Genomic DNA, 24,109 nt, shown 5'->3' with positions numbered 1-24,109 from the left:
GCAGTTTGGCATCTGCCTTTGGCCCAGGGCGTGATCCTGGAGTCCCGGGATCGAGTCCCACATCGGGCTCCCTGCATGGAGCCTGCTTCTCCCTCTGTGTCTCTGCCTCTCTCTCTCTCTATGTCTATCATGAATAAATAAATAAAATCTTTTAAAAAAAAAAGTTTAACAATGCTGTCTCTAAGGCTTTGAGGAAGAAGGAACCCTCATATACTGCTTATAAGATTACAAATTGTTTTCAACACTTAAAAGAGCATTTGACGATATCCTATAAAGCTGAAGATGTTTCTTCTCTACAACTAGCACTACTCATTTCTAGGTATATTTCTTAGAGAAACTCTTAAGTATATACATAAGAAAACAGTATTTTTGAAGCACTGTAGTAACAGAAAAATAATTGTACATGTTTCTCAATTGAGGAAAGGGTTGTTATATTGCAGTCTATTCATTCAGTGGAATACTATGCAGAAATTAAAATGGATTAACTACATTTACAAATATCAGCATGGATAAATCTCTAAGATACAATGTTTAGTGTAAAGGTAACAGAAGGCAAAGTTGATGTGTGAAGGTCATATGCAGTGTGGCATGTTGCTGGTAATGAGTTTTAATTAAAGGAGAGCTGTTAATTTTCATTATTTTTAAATAATAGTAATAATATTAAAAACTAGCATCCATATGATGCTTTAGAGATTATAAGGGATTTTTTTTGTGTGTTTTACCTGATTTCATCCTCACGAGAAACTTGTGAGTTTGGTACTATTATTATTTCTACTTAAAAAAGTAATTCACCAGTTGATTCTCAGAGATGTCATATGGTGGAAAGGACACACTCAAACCCAAGTCCTTTTTTTTCAAGTTTTATTTATTTATTCATGAGAGACACACAGAGAGGCAGAGATATAGGTAAAGGGAGAAGTAGGCTCTGTGCTGAGCAGGGAGACTGATGCAGGCCTGGATCCCCGGACTCCAGGGTCATGACCTGAGCCAAAGGCAGATGTTCAACCACTGAGCCACCCAGGTGTTCTCAGCCCAAGTCTTTAATACCTACCCAAAGTGGGTGCCTGGGTGGCTCAGTTGCACATGCAACTGACTCTTGACTTCAACTCAGGTTATATTTTCTGGGTTTTGAGATTGTGCCCTGCTCCCTCTGCCCCTTCCCCCCTCACTTGTGAGTGCTTGTGCTCTCTCTCTTTCTTAAAATAAAAACAACTTACCAATGTCAGTCTTTATCCACCAAGTGGTATTCATATAATATTATCATTGTGGTCATCTATTTCATTTATGCCAAAGCATGGTATTTATTTGCTTTCAACTCCTTTTTCTCACTTCATGACCTTATTATTATAGATAGAGCCCTATCAAATGTCTCCCATCTGTGTCTGCAATTCGACTCACAGTTTTTCTTTCCTCCCCATTATTAACTACTGGCTTTTTATGACCACAACCTGTCAGTTCCACTTCCAAAAATGTATGCTAAGTCTCTTCACATATGTCCACTTCTGTTCTCACCCTAATCCAAACCATCATCATCTCATGCCTGTACTACCTCAGTAGCTTCCTACCCCCACACTGACTTGTGCCGGTTCTTCAGGTCCTCACTGACACAAAAAGTCTCCTATACTTTATTGGAAATTTTTATAGAGTGGCATAAATATATAGGATTTTGAAGGGAAGACAACTATATCTGAAAATCTTTACAGTGGTTGCCTTCATATATTGCCTCTCTCATTCTTTTTGCTCAGTTAATTAACTGTCAGCCACCACACACTCATGGAACACTGGACAGAAAAAGCCTGAACTTTCTGACCCACTCTGGCTCAACTATGTGATGTGGTTGACAAAAAAGGCAACTACACTAAAACTCTGTTGATGATGTTAAGACAGAAAGTCTACCCCCTTTTGACAAAAAAGGCATATGTTTAAATTTATAAAATACCAAAAAATTATGCAAAGAAAAATATGGTTAACTCCTACCCACTAATTCTTCCCCTGAGAGTTAAATCTTATTAAGATTTTATTACCATTTCTTTTTTAAAATTTAAACTCAGTTAGCCAACATACAGTGCATCATTAGTTTCGGATGTAGTGTTCAATAATTTATCACTTGCTTATAATACCCAGTGCTCATTCCATACATAATCTCCTTAATGCCCGTCATCCACTTATTTCATTCGCTCACCCCCTCCAGCAACCCTCAGTGTGTTTTCTGTGGTTAAGAGTCTCTTATGGTTTTTTTCTCTCTCTCTGATGACTTCCCATTAAGTTTTCCCTACCTTACCCTATAAGCATTTTATTAGCATTTCTTTAAGAAAAAGTATATTCCAGGGGTGCTTGGGTGACTCAGTCAGTTAAGCATCCGCCTTCGGCTCAGGTCATGATCTCAAGGCTCTGGGATCAAACCCCACATCAGGCTCTCTGCTCAGCAGAGTCTGCTTCTCCCTCTGTGCTCTCTCTCACACAAAAGTAAATAAATAAAAATAAAAAAATAATTTTAAAAAGTATATTCCAGTATATACATATATGTTTTCTACCTTCTACAAATATAGTTATACTTAGTTCTGCACCTTTTATTTTTCTCTTAACATAGCTTGCATGCTTGTCCATATTAGCTCAGATGGATATATTTCATTCCTATTTATAACTATATATTTCATCAAACTTGTTTAACTAGACCCTTCAATATCATCATGTCTACTTTTTTCTGACCTTTTTGAGATATTATTGACATATAGAATATGTAAGTTTAAGGGGTAAAATGTGATTTGGTACACATATATATTGCGAAGTGATTACCATATTAAGGTTAGTTTTCACCTCCATGCCCTCATATAATTACCATTTTGTGTTGTGACAGCATTTAAGATTGAGTGTTAACAACTTTAGAGTATATAATAAAGTATTGTTAATTACAGTTACCATGCTTATACTAGATCCCTAGAACTTATTCATCTTATAGCTAGAAGTTTGTACCCTTTGACTAACATCTCTCCATTTCCCCCACCACCCCAGACCCTGGAAGCCACCATTCTACTCTCGATTTCTATGAGTTTGGATTTCTTATATTCTGTATTAAGTAAGAACATATAATATTTACCTTTCTCTGACTTACTTCACTTATTTTACTTGAGGGCATAATGCCCTCAATGTCCAAACATATTGTTGAAAATAGCAGGACTTCCTTCTTTTTATGGCAGAATAGTATTCCGTCATATATATATACATATGTGTGTGTGTGTGTGTGTGTGTGTATGTCACATTTTCTGTGCCCATTCATCCATTGATAGACACATAGGTTGTTTCCATTACTTGGCTATTCTGAATAATGCTGCAGTGAATATAGGAGTGCAGACATCTCTTTAAGATAATCATTTTCATCTCAAGGTACACTATTTTATTTTTGGAAAGCCCTGTTTAAGGAAGATATTTCTTTTTTAAAAAGATTTTATTTATTTATTTATTACAGAGAGAGAGAGAGAGAGAGAGAGGCAGAAACACAGGCAGAGGGAGAAGCAGGCTCCATGTAGGGAGCCCGACATGGGACTTGATCCTGGGTCTCTAGGATCAGGCCCTGGGCTGAAGGCGGCGCTAAACCACTAAGCCACCAGAGCTGCCCTAAGAGAGATATTTCTTATACAGAGCTTAAATTTATTTCTTCATAGTTTCCACCAGCTGATATTTTCTTCAGTCTTATCATCACTATCTTTATCTTTGCACCCAAAATTTCTATTGTCCAGATGCCTTATGCCTATCCCTCCTGATTAGCTGAGCTCTGCACATGAATGAAGGGTTTATTCAAGTCCTATATATTCTTTAAAATGTCTTGACACAGAATGTATAAATCTTATTTATTAGTCCTCCAGTTCACTAAATCTATTTTTTGTCCTATTCATTTTATAACTGAGCATATCCAGTGAGATTATTTTTTAATTTCAGCTATTTTATTTTTAGGTCCTATAGTTTCCAATTGGTTCTTTTTTAGAACCTGTATTTCTTTGAACTTTCATTTTTTCCCCATTTGTTTCAAGAGAATTTGCAGTTACTTGTAAAAACATATTTATAATGCCTGCTTTAAAATCCTTGTCAGGGATCCCTGGGTGGCGCAGCGGTTTGGCGCCTGCCTTTGACCCAGGGCGCGATCCTGGAGACCCGGGATCGAATCCCACGTCGGGCTCCTGGTGCATGGAGCCTGCTTCTCCCTCTGCCTGTGTCTCTGCCTCTCTCTCTCTCTCTCTCTCTCTCTCTCTCTGTGTGACTATCATAAATAAATAAAAAAAATTAAAAAAAAGAAAAATAAATAAATAAATAAAATCCTTGTCAGACAACCTGGGCATCTGTTTCATTGCAGTATGTCAGTCATTGTCTCTTCTCATTCAAGTAGTGTTTTTTATTGTTTTGTATGGTTATCAATTTACAGTTGTATACTGGACATTTTGTGTAGTATGTCAGAAGACCCTTGAGCTCCTTTAAATCTTCTATTTTAGTAGGCAGTCATCCTATTTAGGCTTTGCCTGTAGATCGTTGCTTAATTTTTGTGAGCTGTAGTTCAAATGATAATTTTCAGAGCCTTGGAATTCTATTCTGATTGGCTTTCTACTTTTGGTTCCACTGGAGCTCTTACTTAATTCCTGCATGTGCTGCCTACACTGCCTAGTGTCATTTAGTGTGAAGTTCAGGAAGCTCTAGGTTTTGGTTGCTTCCACTCTGTAGGCAGTGTCACTGGTGTCCCAGGGATGTGACAGGGACCCTCATATTCTTGCTTCTATGGCCAATTGTGCTGTCATTGATTTGGGTGGGGAATTGTGGATGAGTCCCTGACTGGCCCCATACTCCTATTCTGGAAGATAAAAGGCTGCTGCCACTCTGGGTTTAGGAAAGGGATCCCACTGTTTCTCTTCTGTGGTAGATAGGGCTCCCACTGTGGATGTACTGCACAAGATGAGATTTTTACTGGGCTTTGTTAATGTTACTGCTACAGAAGATCTGCCCATTGCTGCCCTGGATGTTGGACAGGGAATGCTTGGTGCTCCCACTATGGCAGAAAAGGGCACCTGCCTCAGTGTACCAATAGACACTGTTGTTGTTGCTATTTCTATGATTGGCCAAGGCTGCTCCAGATGTGAAGTTGTCAGTACGTCTATGTTGGATCCCACTGCTCCTGCTGCTGCTTTGTAGATCCAGCTGATGTTGTCTTGGTTGTTGGGCAGGAATAATGCTGTTGCTGCTGCTGTGGTAGATTAGGTTGTACACTGCCTTGAGTATAGGGTATGGATGATCTCTCTGCTAGGTCTCTGCTGTGCTACCTGTTTTGGGTCCTTTGGCCACAGAGGTCAGGATTTTCTGGTATTCTTTTGTTTTTCTTCTGTGCTCATTGAATATTACAGACTATAACCCTCACAAAAGCCCAGTCTGGAATATATGGGAGAAAAGGAAAAGCCAAGTTCTTCAAGTTCTGAAATTTCTAGCCAGTTTGCCTTTTTCTTTCCATCTTTCAAGATCCTTTTATGATTATCTATTGAATTATTTCCAAAGCATGTAGTTTTATTTAGAGGGGAAGTGCAGGAAAAACCAAGTGCCATCTTTTCCTGGAACTGGAAAATCTATGCCTTTTTATGATATTTAATAACAAGGGGATGAGGGCTTAAGTATTTTGTGGAGTATATGAAACTAACCTACTGGGATCCACGTTAGAGCAAGATATTAAAAGTAAATATCTGCTCTCCTTTCTCCCTTCATATTTAAGTGTAATTGTGAAGAGGATTAGAGATTTGTTTGACTTTTATTTCTTACTAATGAGGTATCAATTATCACAATGAATAATCATTCTCACTGTGCATATTAGCTCCCTTTTAAACAGCTACACATCAGTTGCCCTCAGTGTAACAAAATGGGGCATTTCTTTTAATTTTCTTGGATTTTTCTCATTCCTTTTGCAGTGACCTTAATGATGTTTGCATTCTAGATTTTAATATTAAATTTTGCAGAAGCATAACAGATGATAATTTGGAAATTCTAGCAAAAAATATTTAACTTAATGTGGAATGAACAATTATACAATGACTAATGAGGTTTTTGACTCACCGAGTTTCTAAAAATTTTACTTACCATTTTGACTAACACGAAAAGATAGAGGATTTAATTAAGCATAACATTTTTGAAAGATCATTGTTTCAGTAAACTTTCATCTTAGCCCCAGCTTTCTTTATCACTTGTGATTCAATAAGAAGTTGATATTTGGTTTTTGTCCCCAGTTCCTGACCTGGAGTTTCTAAAACACTTGGATTGCCTGAGTGAAGGTGATAGGAGTGTCTTTTGTTATTTATAACAGGCCCCTTTCAACCAAACCTAAATTTATGCTAATAGACTTTTGGTGAGACTCTAGACAGCTTTTGAATGGGGATGTTTGCCACAGAAACCAACATGTGTTTAGAGCTTTGGGATTTTCCACCCCATCCCACACCCCTGAACTTCCAGGGAGAGGAGAGGGACTAGAGATTAAGTTCAATCACTAGTGGTCAATGATTTAATCAATCATGTCTATGAAATGGGACCTCCATAAAACCCCTAAATGATAGGACTCAAAGGGCTTCCAAATTAGTAAACATATCCACCTACTTGGAGAGTGGCACATCCCAATTCCATGCTGACAGAATCTCTTGCGCTCAGGAAACTTTTGCACTTCACCTTATGTATCTCTTCATCTGGTCTTTCATTTGTATCCTTTATTTTAAACTGGTAATAGTAAAGTACTTTCCTGAGTTCTGTGAGCTATTCTACCAAATTATTAAACCTGAGGAGGGGGCTGTGGAAACTCCCTGAGTTTATAGCTAGTAGATCAGACGTACAGGTGGTAACCTGGAACCTACAACTGGCACCTGAATTTGGGGCAGTCTTGTGAGACTGGGCCCATAACCTGTGGGGTCTATGCTAACTCTGATTAATTAGTGTCAGAATTGAATTAATTGTAGGACATACAGTTGTTGGAGAGTAGAGAACTGGTTGGCATGGGGGAAAAGAACTCATATTTTGGTGTCAGTAAAATACTACAGACCACAGCCCTCATTGTTTCCTTCAAGTAGATATATATCTGGAATTGTAGCTGCTGAAAAACCGTGGAATAGTAAGAAGTATTGAGTAAATAGCTTTAAAATTATCTGCATTGTCTTGAATAATATGTAATCTTTTCTACCTTAAATACTTCTTTTTAAAGATTTTATTTATTTATTCATGAGAAACACACAGAGAGAGGCAGAGACAGGGGCAAAGGGAGAAGTAGGCTCCCTGCGGGGAGCCCCATGTGGGACTCAATCCCAAGATCCTGGGATCACGACCTGAGCCAAAGGCAGATGCTCAACCAGAGCCACCCAGGCATCCCTGAATTAAATACTTCTTATTCAAATGGAAAGAGTCCACATTTTATTAGAAACTTATATTCTATATTCTCTCTATATATAAATATATACTTTCTATATATACTCTATCTCTCTATATATTCACACATATATACTCATATACTCTGTACACACACACACACACACACACTCTATGTTATACTATAAAGAGATTTTCTCTTGTAGGAAAAGGATTGTATCTTATGCCTTTCTGTATTCCATTTAGCACATCTCCCTAAAACTACAAAGTGCTCAATAAATATTTGCTCTTGACGATATTGGTGAAATTATCATTCCCACAAAGGACAACCTGAACCTTCTGAAATGGAGCAAATATACCATCACCTTGAACTTTTTTCAGGATGAATGTCTTTTAAGTGACAAGTACAAGTAGGAGCTAGCAGACTGTTTGTTAGCCTTTACCATGAAAGCAGATTAAAATTCTCCAGAGTGTAATAAGTCCCTGGGAGACTGTTCCACTTATTATAAATTTCCTTCATTTATCTCATTACCTGAAGTGACATTTAACATCTTGCTCGGTTGGAATAATTTGATCTAATGCACATTACCTTTCCTATGAATGATGATGGTTCTAGTCAAAGATGAAAGCTTAGTTATAACAATAGCATTCTGTCAAATTCATATAATATTGCCAAAAATGTTGTGAATGGTAATTTAAAGATACTGTTTTTTATCCATTTTGAACTACCACATTATTTTCTTCTACCTCTTTTCAGCCTGTTACCTCCAAATTTGTAACTGATTTTTCTACATAATGAGTATCTTGACTCTCCCATTATCCCTTTTGCTGACCTTATTAACTTCTCTTATTTGATGCTATTTTGTCTGTTAGCTGAGTTGATGAGGTCCACGGTTGGGTATAAAATAGGCAACAAACTTGAGGTCTGCTGTGAAAATATTTCTAGTCCTTATCATTATCTTTGGTATTGGCTCTTGTCAAACTAGTTCCATTGTACTACACTCTGGATGCTATACTATAGTTTTAAGAACCACATATTTGACTCTTTCTTAAAATATTGTGTTTGAATTAATACTTAATTCTCTACTTTCCTGACTTGAGTTGGTTAACCACCAGATGTCTTGAATGGACTCTGGTTGTGCCAATATACTGGACATTTACAGCCACTACTTCTTTAAAAACTACTTGGAGGATACATGCTTCCCCTGGAGGCGTTGGCTTTAGTTCCTGAACTGCCTAGAGCTCCACTTTAGGCTGTGAGCTTCCCCAGTATTTTCAATATTTGATTATCTCAATATTTTTAATTAACCCCAGATCTTTTTGTATACAAGCAGAGAATGCTAATAACCCAAAACCTAATGCAAGGAAATGAAAAGCATCTATTAACACCATAGACTTAGCCTCAGATATATGGATTACAATCTCTCCATGTGACGGCTAATTTTGTGTGTCAACTTGGCTAAGCCACAGAACCTAAATATTTGGCCACACATTGTTGTAGATGTTTCTGTGAAGGTATTTTTTTAATGGGATTAAGATTTAAATCAGTAGACTTTGAGTAAAGCAAAGTTTAAACCATAAACCAAAATGTGAGTGGGCCTCATCCAATCAGTTGAGGGCTTTAACAGCTAAGGACTGGCCTCTCCGAAAGAAAAAGGAATTCTGCCAGCAGATTGACTTCAGACATAAACTGCAACTCTGTTCTGGGTGTCCAGCCTTCTGACCCATCCTGCAGATTTTAAACTTGAATTTGCCAACCTCCACAAGCATGTGAGCCAGTTCCTTAAAAATGTGTGTGTGTATGTGTGTTTGTGTGTGTGTGTGTGTGCATTTTTTTTCTATTTCTTATCGGGAGTACCCTGACTAATATCTTCCAGAGTCACTAGTAGGGATTAAACCTTCTGAAATAAATCCCTGAATTTTTGAGAAGGAAGAAACCTTTTACTTGTTTTTCCATTCTGATATTTCTAATAAAGGGGATGAAAATAAAATGATTTTTTAAAACTTTACTATGTACCGTCTTGCTTTTATAAGCACCATGAGGTATGGTGCTTATGAGGTAACGTAGTACCATTCTACTTTATATATTTAGAAACTGAAGCTTGTGGAGTTAAATTATTTTGTTCAAGTCACCCAGCTAATGAGTGCTAGAGTTAGATTTCAAACTCTGGCATCTACGTTAATATTGTTCCAACTTTATAGCAGCAATGTCCACAATAGCCAAACTGTGGAAGGAGCCTCGGTGTCCATCGAAAGATGAATGGAAAAAGAAGAAGTGGTCTATGTATACAATGGAATATTACTCAGCCATTAGAAATGACAAATACCCACCATTTGCTTCGACATGGATGGAACTGGAGGGTATTATGCTGAGTGAAGTAAGTCAATCGGAGAAGGACAAACATTATATGGTCTCATTCATTTGGGGAATATAAAAAATAGTGAAAGGGAATAAAGAGGAAAGGAGAAAAAAATGAGTGGGAAATATCAGAAAGGGAGACAGAACATGAGAGACTCCTAACTCTGGGAAACGAACTAGGGGTGGTAGAAAGGGAGGTGCACAGGGGGTTGGAGTGACTGGGTGACAGGCACTGAGGGGGGCACTTGATGGGATGAGCACTGGGTGTTATTCTATATGTTGGCAAATTGAACACCAATAAAAAATAAATTTATAAAAAAAATATTGTTCTAACCTGAGTTCCACTCATGGAACTCTGTCAGTTATAACAATGATTAAGTCACTTCCTCCTTATACAACTATCTTGGAATATAATGATGCGTACTTATATCTAAAATCAAATTTTGGTCCATATGTCATGAGAATTTCATCCTGTGTGGGTGATTAAGTGGTGGTTGCATATATATTTTGTGTTAAAATCAGGAACTGGTGCCTAACCACAGGAATTGGGCAGATTTGCTTGTTTTAATATAGAAAGCCTGATGTCCCACAAAATTCATCCATCCTTAGCAAACCAGTAGAGTCAGTCACCTTAGGTTAAAAAAACCAGATCTGTAGAAAGTAGAGAAATCAATAGAGAAGAGGTTTCCTTTGCAATAAATGAACCAAAGTTTTGCATGTAATTTAAGACAAACATTTGTACAAATAAATTATTCTGTTCATTTCCTTAATATTGACTTATTAATACTTAATTTTTTGATGTTGTACGTGGTTTTTAGGTTTTTACTGCCCTATATTTCAAGTTTTTAGAATTAAACATTTGTTCTATTATTAACCCACTGACAAGAAGAATCAACCTGTCTAATCAAATATGTAATCACCTACATAATTTTTCCATAAAAATGTAAATTTTGGAAATCTTTTTTTTTAAGTTTGGTCAGGTGATTTTCAAAACTTGAAATTTCTATGATTTTTTTAAAAATTCAGTTTGACTGTGAAATTGATCTGGTTACTATTATTCTAGGGAATGAGTTCCTTAAAAGCAAAGTGACTTTTGGACAGTTTACAATCATCAAATACTTCACCCCATAGAGCAGTCAGCCTACATGCATTGATATAACACAAAAAGAGCTTGTTGAAAACTGAAAGATTCAGTAAATAAATTCATTAATTTGGAAAAATGTCAAAGAAATAATTTGTTGTTTTTCAACATTTTTTCTCCACTTAAACTGGCCAAAGCACACAGAAAAAAAATCCTATTAGGTATTTTAGGTTAGCTAAAATAGCTTACCTTAAGCTATTATTCTATGATGCAATTTCCTATCACGATCTGCTTTACCTTAAAGCTCTGACTATTATCACAGAATACTATCAGTAGTTTTGGAAGGCCTTTGATCTGGAGAGCAAGTAGAAATTATAAAGAAGAAAAAAAATGTTCTTGAAAAACTTTTTTCTTAGGGCTCTCCAGTTACACATTCATTACCTTTTCCTTATCTGTTTATCTATGGGGAAGATTTCTAGATTTGAGGAAGTTTTTCTTCTTTGTCAAATGCCTCTTTATCCAGTAAGCTGCTGCCTCCCCCATGGTTCTTTATCTGCCATCCATTATACTTTTTAAAAATATTTTATTTATTTATTCATGAGAGACATAGAGAGGAAGAGAGGCAGAGACACAGGAGAAGCAGGATCCATGCAGGGAGCCCGATGTGGGACTCTATCTCGGGACTCCAGGATCACCGCCTGAGTTGAAGGCAGACACCCAACCAACCACTGAGCCAGCCAGGTGTCCTGCCATCCATTATACTTACATGTAGCCCCATCATACCTGAGGAGTCTTTAATCCCAAAGTGGCTCTGTCAGTGCCATGCTGTATTCTCCATTTTCCTTAGGCACAGTCATGTCTGGTCTATGTATTACAGCAAGTCCTATCTTCTAAACTATGCTAAACTCTTTGAGTTACTTTTCTGGTGGTTTTCCATTCCTTGTCTGTGGATCATCACAGGAAGAGGAGACTTGAATGATTCATAGGATTTGCTCAAACCAGGTAGCAGAGAGAATTCTAAGCAATGAAAATGACACACATAAAGACAGTAGAAAGAACAAGAAGGCTGCCATCACTGGAGCATAGGTAATAAGGTGACAAGTGTCATGAGAAGAGTATGTAATTTTAACTCAAAACAGTGAATAATATGGATGTTTCAAGAAATTTTACGTCTAATTTAGAAAATTCTTGGAGTCAAGTGACTTTTAGTCATGGTTTTTCTTATCACATCTTGGAGGCAATTTTCTATTGGGCCTATGAAAATTAGACAGCTCTATTAAAAACTTCATTCATTCCCCCAAAGAACTTTTGAAGACCCTTTCATAAAGTAACACTTTCCTTAGGGCATATGGATTTCTTCATCCATAGAGGCTATTATTATATATTTTGAGAGCAAAAAAGCATAGAGGATGTTTTTGAGCTTGACTTCCTTGAAAATATCTGGGTGCTAGAGATATATTGTAGCTCTGTAGAAAATAGCAAATGTGGGAATTTTTTGTATATATTTCAAACCTCATTTAGAATCTGGATGTGATTCGAGCTGGTGTCAAGGATGCATGAAATTAAATTTAAGAAAGCTCAGCTTTAAGAAATACCAATTTCTTTCTGCATTGGGTAGTTAAATTCTGGGTAGAAATTAAAACCAGTCATTTTCCTTTTGAAATTAATAACACTGGTGAGTTTTTTTTCGTAATTCCACAAATCAAATATGTACTGATAATTTAAGGGGCTAAAGTTACATTCAAGGAGTCTTACAAAAAGAAAAGTAGAAGGTCTGTGGGGTGGAAAACCATCTCATGGGAGTCTGCTACTTTCTGACTAGGGGGCAAAGTCATATTTTTAAGCATGTCTGCAAAAGTCATCCTCATAGAAAGTATGTTTTTAACAGAATGATAAATCAGATTTTAAAATAGTATTCTACTAGATATTTTATTTTAAAAGACTCAAAAACCATATGGTATATTTTGTAAATAATTTAGAGTTTAACTGTTCAAGTTTTCAAATCAAGATATATTTTAGTATTTAATTTTAAAAGCCTCAAATTTCAAAATATACATTAAAGTGGTTTCCATATACACTTTTATTCACATGAATAATACTAATGCAATATATTCATAAACTTTATTGGAAGAAGATTGTTATTCAATTTTATAAACAAATTGCAAAGGAATTATAAAATTGAACAAGCATCACCAGTAGCTCTTAATGTATTTTTAAATATGGGATTATTCTCTGCAGTGGGATATTTTACAAAAGGTAGTAACATTCAGTTTTTCTTATATTGCAAAGTTTCTAAATTCTAGATGAGACAGTCATTTTCTCAAGATGCTTTAAATTATAAAATTGTGCATTTTCAAATTGCTTGCTCATCTCTTATCATTTGACCTTTTCCACGATCCTATAAAATAATTAGAACTGATATGGTTGATTACAGATGAGGAAACTGAAATTCAGAAAGCCAAGAAGACAAGGAAGATTACAAGGCTAATGGGTTAAGGAGGGAAGACAGGCACTTGGAATCTGTAGCTCCCAATCCATTGTTCTTTCCATTCTGTGTGGTCTCTTCTCAAACTGTCACAATTAGACACTTAGTTCAACCTGATTATTTCCCCAAAATTCAAGGGGAGAGGGGTTCTTAATAACACTATACTTGGGACACAAGACTTAAGCAAGAAGTCACATATATGAAACCTAATATTAGAGAAACTGCTTTGGCACAGAAAAGAGTCTGTTATAAAGGACATGCCCTTCTTATGTATTTTTGTAACAGATCTAGTCTTACATTAATGGCATCTATGAAGTGAAGTTGTGCAATTACTTAATATTTTAAATATTTAAATATTAAGGACCTTTAAGGACCTAAGATTGTACAACTGATTTTTCTATCTCATTAGTTTTGAATTAATTTCTCTCAGGTCTATTAAGAGATAGTTGTGATACCTTTATTAGTTTCATTTTATAATTAATTCATATGAGTCTCAGTTTTAGAAGAGTAAAATAAGTGTATGATGTCTTTCCTCTGCTATGTATTATCCTAGTCTTTCTTTTTTATATTTGGGGCTATTAAAATTGCTATTTTGAATATGGAGTAAAAATTCTTTCTTGTTCAAAGTACTTGGAAATGACACCACGCATTAGTTCTGCATTGATATTTTCAATACAATGCTTTTATTAAATAAATAAGGAATTGATTTTAATTCATGTAAAAACTATATTTTCTAAAAGAAAATAGTATTCCTTTTATATTTTAATATGGCTACCCATATCTGAACGAATTACAAATGCAAAGTTCTTTCAATTTCATTTCTGGCAGTAAAATGAAGAATACTTGCAAGTAATTATTTAACACATCATATGTGATATTCATTATCTTTAAATTTTGTTTGATATGGGGGTCTGCCGCGGAAACAAGATGACGAAAGGGACGTCATCGTTCAGAAAGCGTCGCAATAAGATGCACACGTTGCGCCGCAGCTGTGGCTCTAAGGCCTACCACCTTCAGAAGTCCACCTGCGGCAAGTGCGGCTACCCTGCCAAGCAGAAGAGAAAGTATAACTGGAGTGCCAAGGCTGAAAGACGGAATACCACTGGGACCGGTCGAATGAGGCACCTAAAAATTGTATACCGCAGATTCAGGCATGGATTCCGTGAAGGAGCGACACCTAAGCCCAAGAGGGCAGCTGTTGCAGCATCCAATTCATCTTAAGGATTTCAACGATTAGTCAAAATAAACTTTCTGGTTTTAAAAAGTAAAAATAAATAAATAAATAAATAAATAAATAAATAAATTTTGTTTGCTATTGTTTGGAATTGATAAATGCTCTATAATCACAAAAATTAATTGCTTTATTGAATATAAATACTATGTAGAATAAAACCTTAATTTTTATTCAAGAAGTTACCAAGCATTGTTATTTTTGGATTTTTTTTACCACAAAGTATAACATGAAGTTGCTGCTGGTGCTGTAAACTCTAGATCATATATCATGGGCTTTCCAATACAAACCTGAGATAAGAGATGAGAAATTACCTTTAGACAGGAGAGTTTGTGAACCAATATTTTGCTTCTGTATAAGAGAAAAAGAAAAATCGTGCTTTGTGTTTCTGAATAATTTTAATGGACTCTGGTTGAAACTATCATTTATGGAATCTAATATCTGTTTAAAAAAACCTTGGGAAAACTTGAAGATAAAAGGAATTGGAGGCACTGAGGACAGTGATAAATACAGAAATAGATTCATAGGAAGTCTTGAGCCTTTATTGAGTACGCCTTAGGAAATTTCAAGTATACAATATACAATACCATATTATTAACCACAGTCACTATGCTGTGCATTAAGTCCTCAGAAATTATCCTTCTTTTGACTGATAGTTTGTACCCTTTGACATATATTTCCACATTTCCCACTCCCCTCAGTCCTTTGCAACCTCCGTTATATTCTGTTTCTATGAAATTGACTTTTTAGAAAAAGTTTCCATGTATAAGTGAGATCATACAGTATTTATCTTTCTTTGTATGGCTTGTTTCACTTAGCATAATGCCCTCCAGGCTCATCCATGTTATCACAAATGGCAGGATTATCTTCTTTTTTTTAAATTTTTATTTATTTATGATAGTCACAGAGAGAGAGAGAGAGAGGCAGAGACACAGGCAGAGGGAGAAGCAGGCTCCATGCACCGGGAGCCCGATGTGGGATTCGATCCGTGTCCAGGATCGCGCCCTGGGCCAAAGGCAGGCGCTAACCCGCTGCGCCACCCAGGGATCCCAGGATTATCTTCTTTTAATGGCTAGATAATATACCATTGTTTATATATTCCATATTTTGTTTATCCATTTATCCATTGAAAGACATTTAGGTTATTTCCATATTTTGGTTATTGTGTGTAATGCTGCAACGAACGTGGGAGTACAGATATGTCATAGAGATACTTTTGTTTACTTCAGTTATGCACCAAGAAGTTGGATTGCTAGATCATATGGTAGTTCTAGTTTTGGTTTTTTGAGGAATCTCCATACTGTTTTCCATAGTGGCTGCACCAATTTGTATTCCCACCAACAGTACACTAGAATTTCCTTTTCTTCAACATTCTTTCCAGTACTTGTTATTTCTTGTCTTTTTGATAATAGCTATCCTAGCAGATATAGGGTAATATCTCATTATGGTTTTGATTTGCATTTTCCTGTTGATTCGGTCTTAAGCATTCTCAACACACACACATGCATACACACACACAAAGTTAGCTATGTAAAGTGATAGGTTAATTATTTTGATCTTGGTAATTATTTCATAATGCACATGTATATCAAATTATTACACTATATACTTTAAATATGTAAAATTACATTCTTCAGTTATCCCCCAATAAAGTTGAGGAAGAAATAAAAGAAATAGACTATGCTTACTTCCTATCTATTAGGAACTGTGGATTAAATCAGGTACAATAAAATGTGACATTATTGAAGTGCCCAGAAGTGATTTCTAGCTTAAAGTAATGCCTAATTTATATAGCCCTTGATTGAGACTTCCCCATATTCCTGTTAAAATACCAAATGTAGGCATGGATTAATATTAAATCTCACATCACCACTGAAAACTAACACTGACCTAATGTTAGATTCTAGAAGGAATTTCTGTTACCTAAAAGTATATGGATGTGGATTAAGAAAAGTCCTTCAGGTTTTGTCTGATGAGCTCTTAGATTTCACTTGATGAAATATTTTTTTTCTCTTAAAGGACAGGAAGATACCAGGAAGTCAGGGGTAGCTATTCTTGTACACTAAAAACATTCAGAAATATCAATAACAAAAACATAACACCATAGGAACAAAGGGATATATTTCCTAGAAATAAAGTTTTGTTGTGGGGAGAGCCAGGTAGAGAAGAGAAGCACAGAGAGAGGAAGAGTCCAGGAAGCCATATAACCAAATGGCCTATGTGTCAGGAAACCAGACAAAGTGGTAGAAAATAATCCTACTTCCAAATATCAGAACTATACTAAGTGATAACTGCTGAATGTGAGTTTGGGATGGAAACTATGCACATCAACATGCCCCAAAAATTGACTTTAGAAATTAATCTATCTATAGATCAATGAGTAGGAGGCAGTCCTATGGACTGTCAAATGAATCCAGATAAAGCTTTACTTAATTTAAGGAAAAATAGAGAACAAAAACAAACACAACCATCAGCAGAAGCACCTCAGGTTTATGGGAAATATATATATAAAAAAAAGAATGTGAACACAAACCCACAATTTCAAAGAAGTACATATATTTGAAAAACAAATTACCTACTGAATAATTATGAATAAATTTCTGAAAAAAAATGGCATCCTCAAACTGCAAGGAAGAATGGTCTTTTCAAAAAAGGAGCAGAAAAAAAACCCAAAAAACAAAAAAAAAGGAGCAGATAATCATGAGAAACAAGGTCAGATGTAAATGAAAATGGCTGAAATAAGGAAAGATTGCCAAGAAATTATACTATAATAGAACTAGCATTCACATTGAACTGAGTGAAGAAAATAATTAAGATTGTCAAAAATCATTTCTGCCCTGTAAGTGACAAGAATAGTACAGTCTCATACAATAGAGGAAAATGACAAGGACTAAACCAAAACAAATCATTCTTTCAGAGAAAAAGGCAGGAGAATAGACATGTAATCTAAGATGTATAAGTGTTCCTGAGGAAGACATAGAAACAGCAGTTAGAAATAATAAATGTTATAAATTTTTAAAATATGAAATGAAAGAAATTTGTTTTTACAGATGGAAGGTCCCAGTTTTTCTTGCAAATTAAATAAAAAGAAAGCAAAAAAAATAAAATAAAAAAATAAAAATAAAAAAAATAAAAATAAAGCCACATTGTTATACATTCATAGAAATTAATCACAGTAATAAAGAAAGTTACATATAAGCATCCAAAAAACCCCCACATACTTCTCTGTAACCCTAATTCCAAAGAAAAGAAAGGTTACTACTAAAGTGATTGTTTGAGAATTGTACATATGGTCATCTCAATGGATGATGAAAAGAGTAATAAAATTCAACATCCATACTAATGTCAAAAATTCTTAGCAATAGTACAAAATGCTACTGGCCAAAATGAATTATAAATATAGATGTAAAAATCCTAAATAAAATATTAGATAATGGAGTTTAGATTTATATGGTAAAATATTAATATACTATAACCAATATTCTAGGAATTCAGCAATGATTCTTGGTAGGAAAATCTATTAATAAAAATAACAGAAATAGATCAAATGACAAGTGTACCCTCATCTCTCTAGTGCAGAAAAGGTAGTTGATATAAGTCACCATTTATTCTTGGTTAAAAATATTCTTAGAAAACTAGAAATTCAAATCTTCCTTAATATATTAATGAATATGTATCTCCATCTTACAGGCTGTATCATATATACTGTTGAAATTCTAATCACATTGGAATAAGCAATAAGGCAAGTCCTCCTGCAAGTCTACTTATTATTTTTCATCATTCCACAAGTATTAATACATTAGAACATAAATAAGAAAGCAAAATCATAGCTTTTGGAATGAATGAAACAAAGGTAATACTTATTGGGAGATGTCTTTGATTGGAAAACTCAGGCAAAATAACTGAAAAATAAATGGATATTGTACAATAATCTGGATACAAATTTAAATCATTAGTTTATAAAATTAAATAATCGGAACACAAAAAATTGGAAACTATACTTGTGACAGCTGTGCAATATCTAGAAATAAAATAAGTTGTTTTGTACCAATTTACTGAGTAATTCAGTAAATGGAGACACCTAGGTTTATTCTAGAGCAGTGACCTACATTACCAAGCCGTGAACACTTCTAGGAAATACTCCCTATAAGCTCCAAAGACCTTCAGAATTAAGTCATTAAAGATAATTCAATTATCTTTCAAATGAGGAAACTGAGACTCAGAGAAATGATGGCCAGGTTAGTGGACTGGTACTGAAATCCAGGTCATCTGGCACTGACTTAGATATTTTTTCCATTAAAGTGTTTTGGAAATAATCCAAAAAAAAAGAAAAAGAAAAGCCCAAAACACGCTTAGAGTTAATTTCCTTCAGACATTCCTTTCTCTCCTAACATTAAAATGCTGCAGAAAAATCTATTTAATACAGGATCTATCTAATTTAATTTTCTCAATAGACTTTTTTAAAAATAAAATTGGGGGCATCCCAGGTGGCTCAGCGGTTTAGCGCCACCTTTGGCCCAGGGCCTTACCCTAGAGACCTGGGATCGAGTCCCACGTCAGGGTCCCTGCATGGAGCCTGCTTCTCCCTCTGCCTTTGTCTCTGTCTCTCTGTGTGTGTGTGTGTGTGTGTAGTGTGTCTCATGAATAAATAAATAAAATCTTAAAAAATAAAATTTGAACCATGCTCTATTTAGTGTGATTCACCCCAGTTTTCTTCATAATAATAAATACAGGGCATGCTTCTAATTTCAGTAATGGTAGGGTAGGTAATTAACCCTCCCATTTATGAAAACTAAAGATCTGGATAATAAGTTAAAAATATAATTTTTTAAAAAGAGCATGCAAGTAATAACAATATAGTAAAGAATTGATGGGCTGAAAGCAAAAACAAGAGGCCAAACATGATGCGGTGAACTACTTATAGCTTTCAACATTTTCTAATTTAGAAAAAAGGAGCTACAAAACAGGTGTGACAGTTGGCAGTGAGGTGACCGGGATTCAAAGTCCAAGGCTTAAAATATATGAGTGGAGTCTAATGAGCAACCACCTCTATTTTAAACAGGGAACTTAAAGGGCTTTACTGTCACATGAAGGGTGAGCCAAAAATATACCAGACATAAACCAGATCGCCTATGGATTTGCACCTTGAATCCATGACTTACTTGGGTGGTCCAGAGGAATCTAAAGCCTTGATCCTGGATGAAGATAGTCCAAAGTCATTTCCCAGGGGCATACTGAATTTTTTCCCAGAAGAAGATAACAAACCCTCAAATCCCAAATATTTATATCACTTAGTAGAAGTTTGATGAATTACAGGAATCTTATTTTAAAGATATCAGAGAATTATTGAGTGGAAACAACTAATGCTATATAAATTGGAATTCCAGAGAGGGGAGCCTCTCTGATAGAGCTGATGATCATCCACTATTTTTCCTCTTGGGATCATTTACTGACTATGGGCATAGTATGAGGAGGAAAGATCAAACAATATTTTTGGTAGTTGCATGAAGCAACATTTTTGAAACCTGAGGAAACTCTGATACAGTGAGTTTTCACCATGGGATTTTGCTGACTTCTGGGACTGCCTGAGAGTGGCAGGTAAATGAGGCCAGTTGGTTTTGAAAGTCATATTGAAATTATCTGTATTCTTGTAGTGCTTAGGAAACAAAACCTAGCTAGGAGGGAAGCACCAGCTTCAAATGCATGGCTATTCTTTCCATCAAGGCATTTTCCAGAATTCAAAGTTGGGAAGTGTGTGTGGGGAAATAAAGTGCTAAGCTCTAAAAAAACCCCAAAGGCAGTAGTGAATTTTCCAAAGACTTTCATAAATGAGGAAAGGTATGTTTTTAGTAAAAACCCCAAGTCTATGCTCCAAAGCAGGACTGAAACAGAGGTCTATTGAGTGTTACCAAAATGTCAGCCTGGCCATCGCTCAGCTTATTACCTGATTGGATTCACATGATCACTTTCTCACTCAGTCTGCCCAACAGAGAGAAAAGATGTTATTCTCTGATGGAAGATGGCATCATTTAGTGTTTCTGATTTTCTTTTTAAACAATAAAATTTCCTGGAAATGAAGAAAGACGTGAAAATGTGACCAATAAGTAAGAGAAAATATCAAGAAACAGTAAAACTTCATATGATACAAATATTAAAGTGGATTTTGAAATAACTCTGAGTTATATTCTAAAGAAAATAGAGGACAAGATGGACAAGGTGAATAAAAATGACAGCATGAAATGAGCATTTGATAACTGAAAAATATAATATCTAAAGTTAAGAGTTGATTGGATGGGCTAAATTGAAGAATGGACACAGCAGTAACTGTGATTAGTGAATTTAAACAGATTAAAAGAAAATATCCAGGGCAGCCTAAGTGGCTCAGTGGTTTAGTTCCGCCTTCAGCCCAGGGTGTGATCCTGGAGACCCGGAATCGAGTCCCACATCAGGCTTCCTGCATGGAGCCTGCTTCTCCCTCTGCCTGTGTCTCTGCTTCTCTCTCTCTCTCTCTCTCATGAATAAATAAATAAAATCTTAAAAAATAAAAATAAAAGAAAATATCCAAATTGAAGCATAGAGTAAAAAGTAATAGAGCAGAAGAGAGAGTAAGAGCCACGTGTAGACATAGTGTAAAACATGTATGTAATTGTACTCCCAGAAAGACAAGAGGAAGAAAATGGCAGGATGCAATAATTGAAAAGAAATCCATAAAAAAATTTTCTAAATTGATCAAGAGTATTAATCATAGCTTCAGAAATTTCAACAAGACCAGGCACATCAAAATATGAAGAAAACCAAATGTAAGGACATTGTAGTCAAATTGCCAAAAACCATAATTAAAAAGAAATCCTTAAAGGATCCATAGAAAAAGACACATTATCTATAATATGACTGATGGTTTATTTTGTATGGAAACTGTGGAAGACTTGAATCAATTGAATGACACATCTGAAATGCTTACCAAAAAAAAAAAAACAAAAATAAAGGCACATGCTCAGTGGTTGAGCATCTGCCTTTGGCTCAGGTTGTGATCCTAGGGTCTTGGGATGGAGTACAGCATCTGGCTCCCTGCAGAGAGCCTGCTTCTCCCTCAGCCTTTGTCTCTGCCTCTCTCTTTGTGTCTCTCATGAATAAATAAAATCTTAAAAAAAGGAAAATAGATTCTATCTTTGGTAAAATCTTCCTTCACAAATGAAATAAATATGTTTATGAACAAAGCATGAGAGAAATCATTGCTATACAATATGAAAAACTAAATGGAATTCTTCAGGCTCCAATAATATGATGAATCTAACAATTTTCTATGTGATACAGATGCACAGGACTGCAGAATGAAATGTGTAATACCAGAAAGGGTAAATAAGTGTGCAGTTTATAACATATGTGAAAGAAATATGACAGTAGGACAAAGAATGGTAGAAGATAAATGAAGAGAAATTCTTGTAGGTTTTTTGCATTACTTGAAATGTGGTAAAATAAATGATTTAAGGTAGAACATAGTTTAAGTCAAGTATGTGTATTCTAATCCTTAGGGCAAACACTAAAAGGATTATAAAAGAATGTATAACTAAAATTTGGTTGGAGATGTTAAGACACTTTTCTCAGTAATTTTATTTATTGATTGATTGATTGATTGATTTTTAAAGATTTTATTTATCCATGAGAGACACAGAGAAAGAGGCAGAGGGAGAAGCAGGCTCCCTCTGGGGAGCCCAATATAGGACTGGATCTCAGGATCACAGGATCATGACCTGAGCCAAAGGCAGGCGCTCAACCACTAAGCCACCCAGGCATCCCTTCTCAGTAATTTTAGAACAACAGACAAAAAGAAGTCTCTAAAGATACATAAATTTTGAAAAATACAATTAACCTAACTGACACATTTTATTTTTTTTTATTTTTTATTTATTTATGATAGTCACAGAGAGAGAGGCAGAGACATAGACAGAGGGAGAAGCAGGCTCCATGCACCGGGAGCCCGATGTGGGATTCGATCCCGGGTCTCCAGGATCGCGCCCTGGGCCAAAGGCAGGCGCTAAACCGCTGCGCCACCCAGGGATCCCCTAACTGACACATTTTAAATACTCTACCCACCTCACTTCAGAATACTCATTGTTTTCTAGTGCAAAAGCAGTATTTACCAAAATAGATTATATGCTAGACCATAAAGAAAGCCTCAGCAAAATTCAAATCACAGAGTATGTTCTCTGTAAACAGTGGAATTAAGCCAAGAATTAACAAGAAAAAAATAATTAGAAAATCATCAAGTGTTCAGAAGTTAAACAACACACTTCAGAATAACTAATGACACAAAGAACAAATGTGCTGAAAATAAAAAAATTAAATTGATGGTTATTAAATCATTGAATATAAATTGTATATGATGTGGTGATGTGCAAATTAAAAGAAATAAGGCCTTAAATGCACATTAAAAAATAAGAAAAATCAATATCAGTAATTCGAGTATCCATCTAAATAAGCTTAGGCTTGAACAGCAGATCAAATTCAATGTATTTAGAAGAAATAATAAACATATTTTATAAATTTATATAAAATATAAAGTAAATGAAATATTAAAAAGTTACAGTCCAGAAATTTAACAAGGCCAAAATTCAGTTTGTTGAAACAAATTGATATAACTTTAACAACAATGATTAAAAACATATATGAAATATCGAGTGAAAACAGGATAGTTTTACTGATCAGACATTAAAATTATAACATATGATATATGAATTTTCTGTCAAAAAAGATATTAAAAACAGTGATAACTTTAGGTAAATATGATAAATGAATTAAAATCCATAAAGTCCTGAAAAGCAGGACTTACCAAAACAGACACAAAAAGATATATACAGTCTGAATAGTGCTATATCTATTAAAGTAGTTGAAGCCATAGTTAAAATATTCAAAAATTAACCTCAAAACTCAAAAAACCTCATTGGTGACTTTTTTTCAAACTTTTAAGAAATAAATAATGCTAATTATTCATAAACTCTTCAGGGGAATAGCTAAGGAGAGAAGAGTCCAACAAAAAAGGGCAAAATGTTTGGAACAGACAATTCATAATGAAAGATATACAAACAACCAATAAGCATGACAAAAATGTAGTCTGTATAATAAGTCATTAAGGAAATGCAAATTAAAACCACACTGCGATAGCATACCCACTAGAATGGCTACAATTATGAAGACAGTCAATACCAAGTGAGAAGAAATGCTTTTGCCACTAAGAAGCAGAAGCAGTAAGAGTCAATCCAAAAACCATAAAAGTTTGGGAGATCTGGCCTACTGAAACCTCTATGGACAACGAGAAACCACTGGAGGATTTTGAAAAGTGAATGAGCATAAATAATTAACAAAATTAACAAAATAAATGAAAAAGTAAGATAGTTTTAATATATTCAGAAAAAGATTTTAGTAAAAGTATTTACGCGGGGTGAAAACCCTTAGAATACTAGAAATAGAAGAGAAATACCTCAATTTGATTTAAAATTCTCTGTATAAAGGAAACCAGAGCAACCATCATATTGATGAGAATCATCACTGGAATGAAAATTAAAACACTTTAGGTTCTACTAC

General features: G+C 35.1%; 1 protein-coding gene across 1 annotated transcript; it reads left to right on the top strand.

Moving 5' to 3' along the window:
• The first annotated feature begins 14,213 nt into the window (after window positions 1-14,213).
• Window positions 14,214-14,545, top strand: LOC144308066 (large ribosomal subunit protein eL37-like). The gene has a single exon (XM_077888229.1). It carries the CDS (start codon window positions 14,224-14,226, stop codon window positions 14,515-14,517), a length of 294 nt encoding a protein of 97 aa, XP_077744355.1. The 5' UTR covers window positions 14,214-14,223; the 3' UTR covers window positions 14,518-14,545.
• Window positions 14,546-24,109: the final 9,564 nt, after the last annotated feature.

The sequence above is a fragment of the Canis aureus genome, chromosome X (genome assembly GCF_053574225.1).
Source record: "Canis aureus isolate CA01 chromosome X, VMU_Caureus_v.1.0, whole genome shotgun sequence".
NCBI classification, from domain to species: domain Eukaryota; kingdom Metazoa; phylum Chordata; class Mammalia; order Carnivora; family Canidae; genus Canis; species Canis aureus.
Note: the sequence above shows the minus strand (reverse complement) of the source record. Positions and strands in the feature narration are given on the sequence as shown.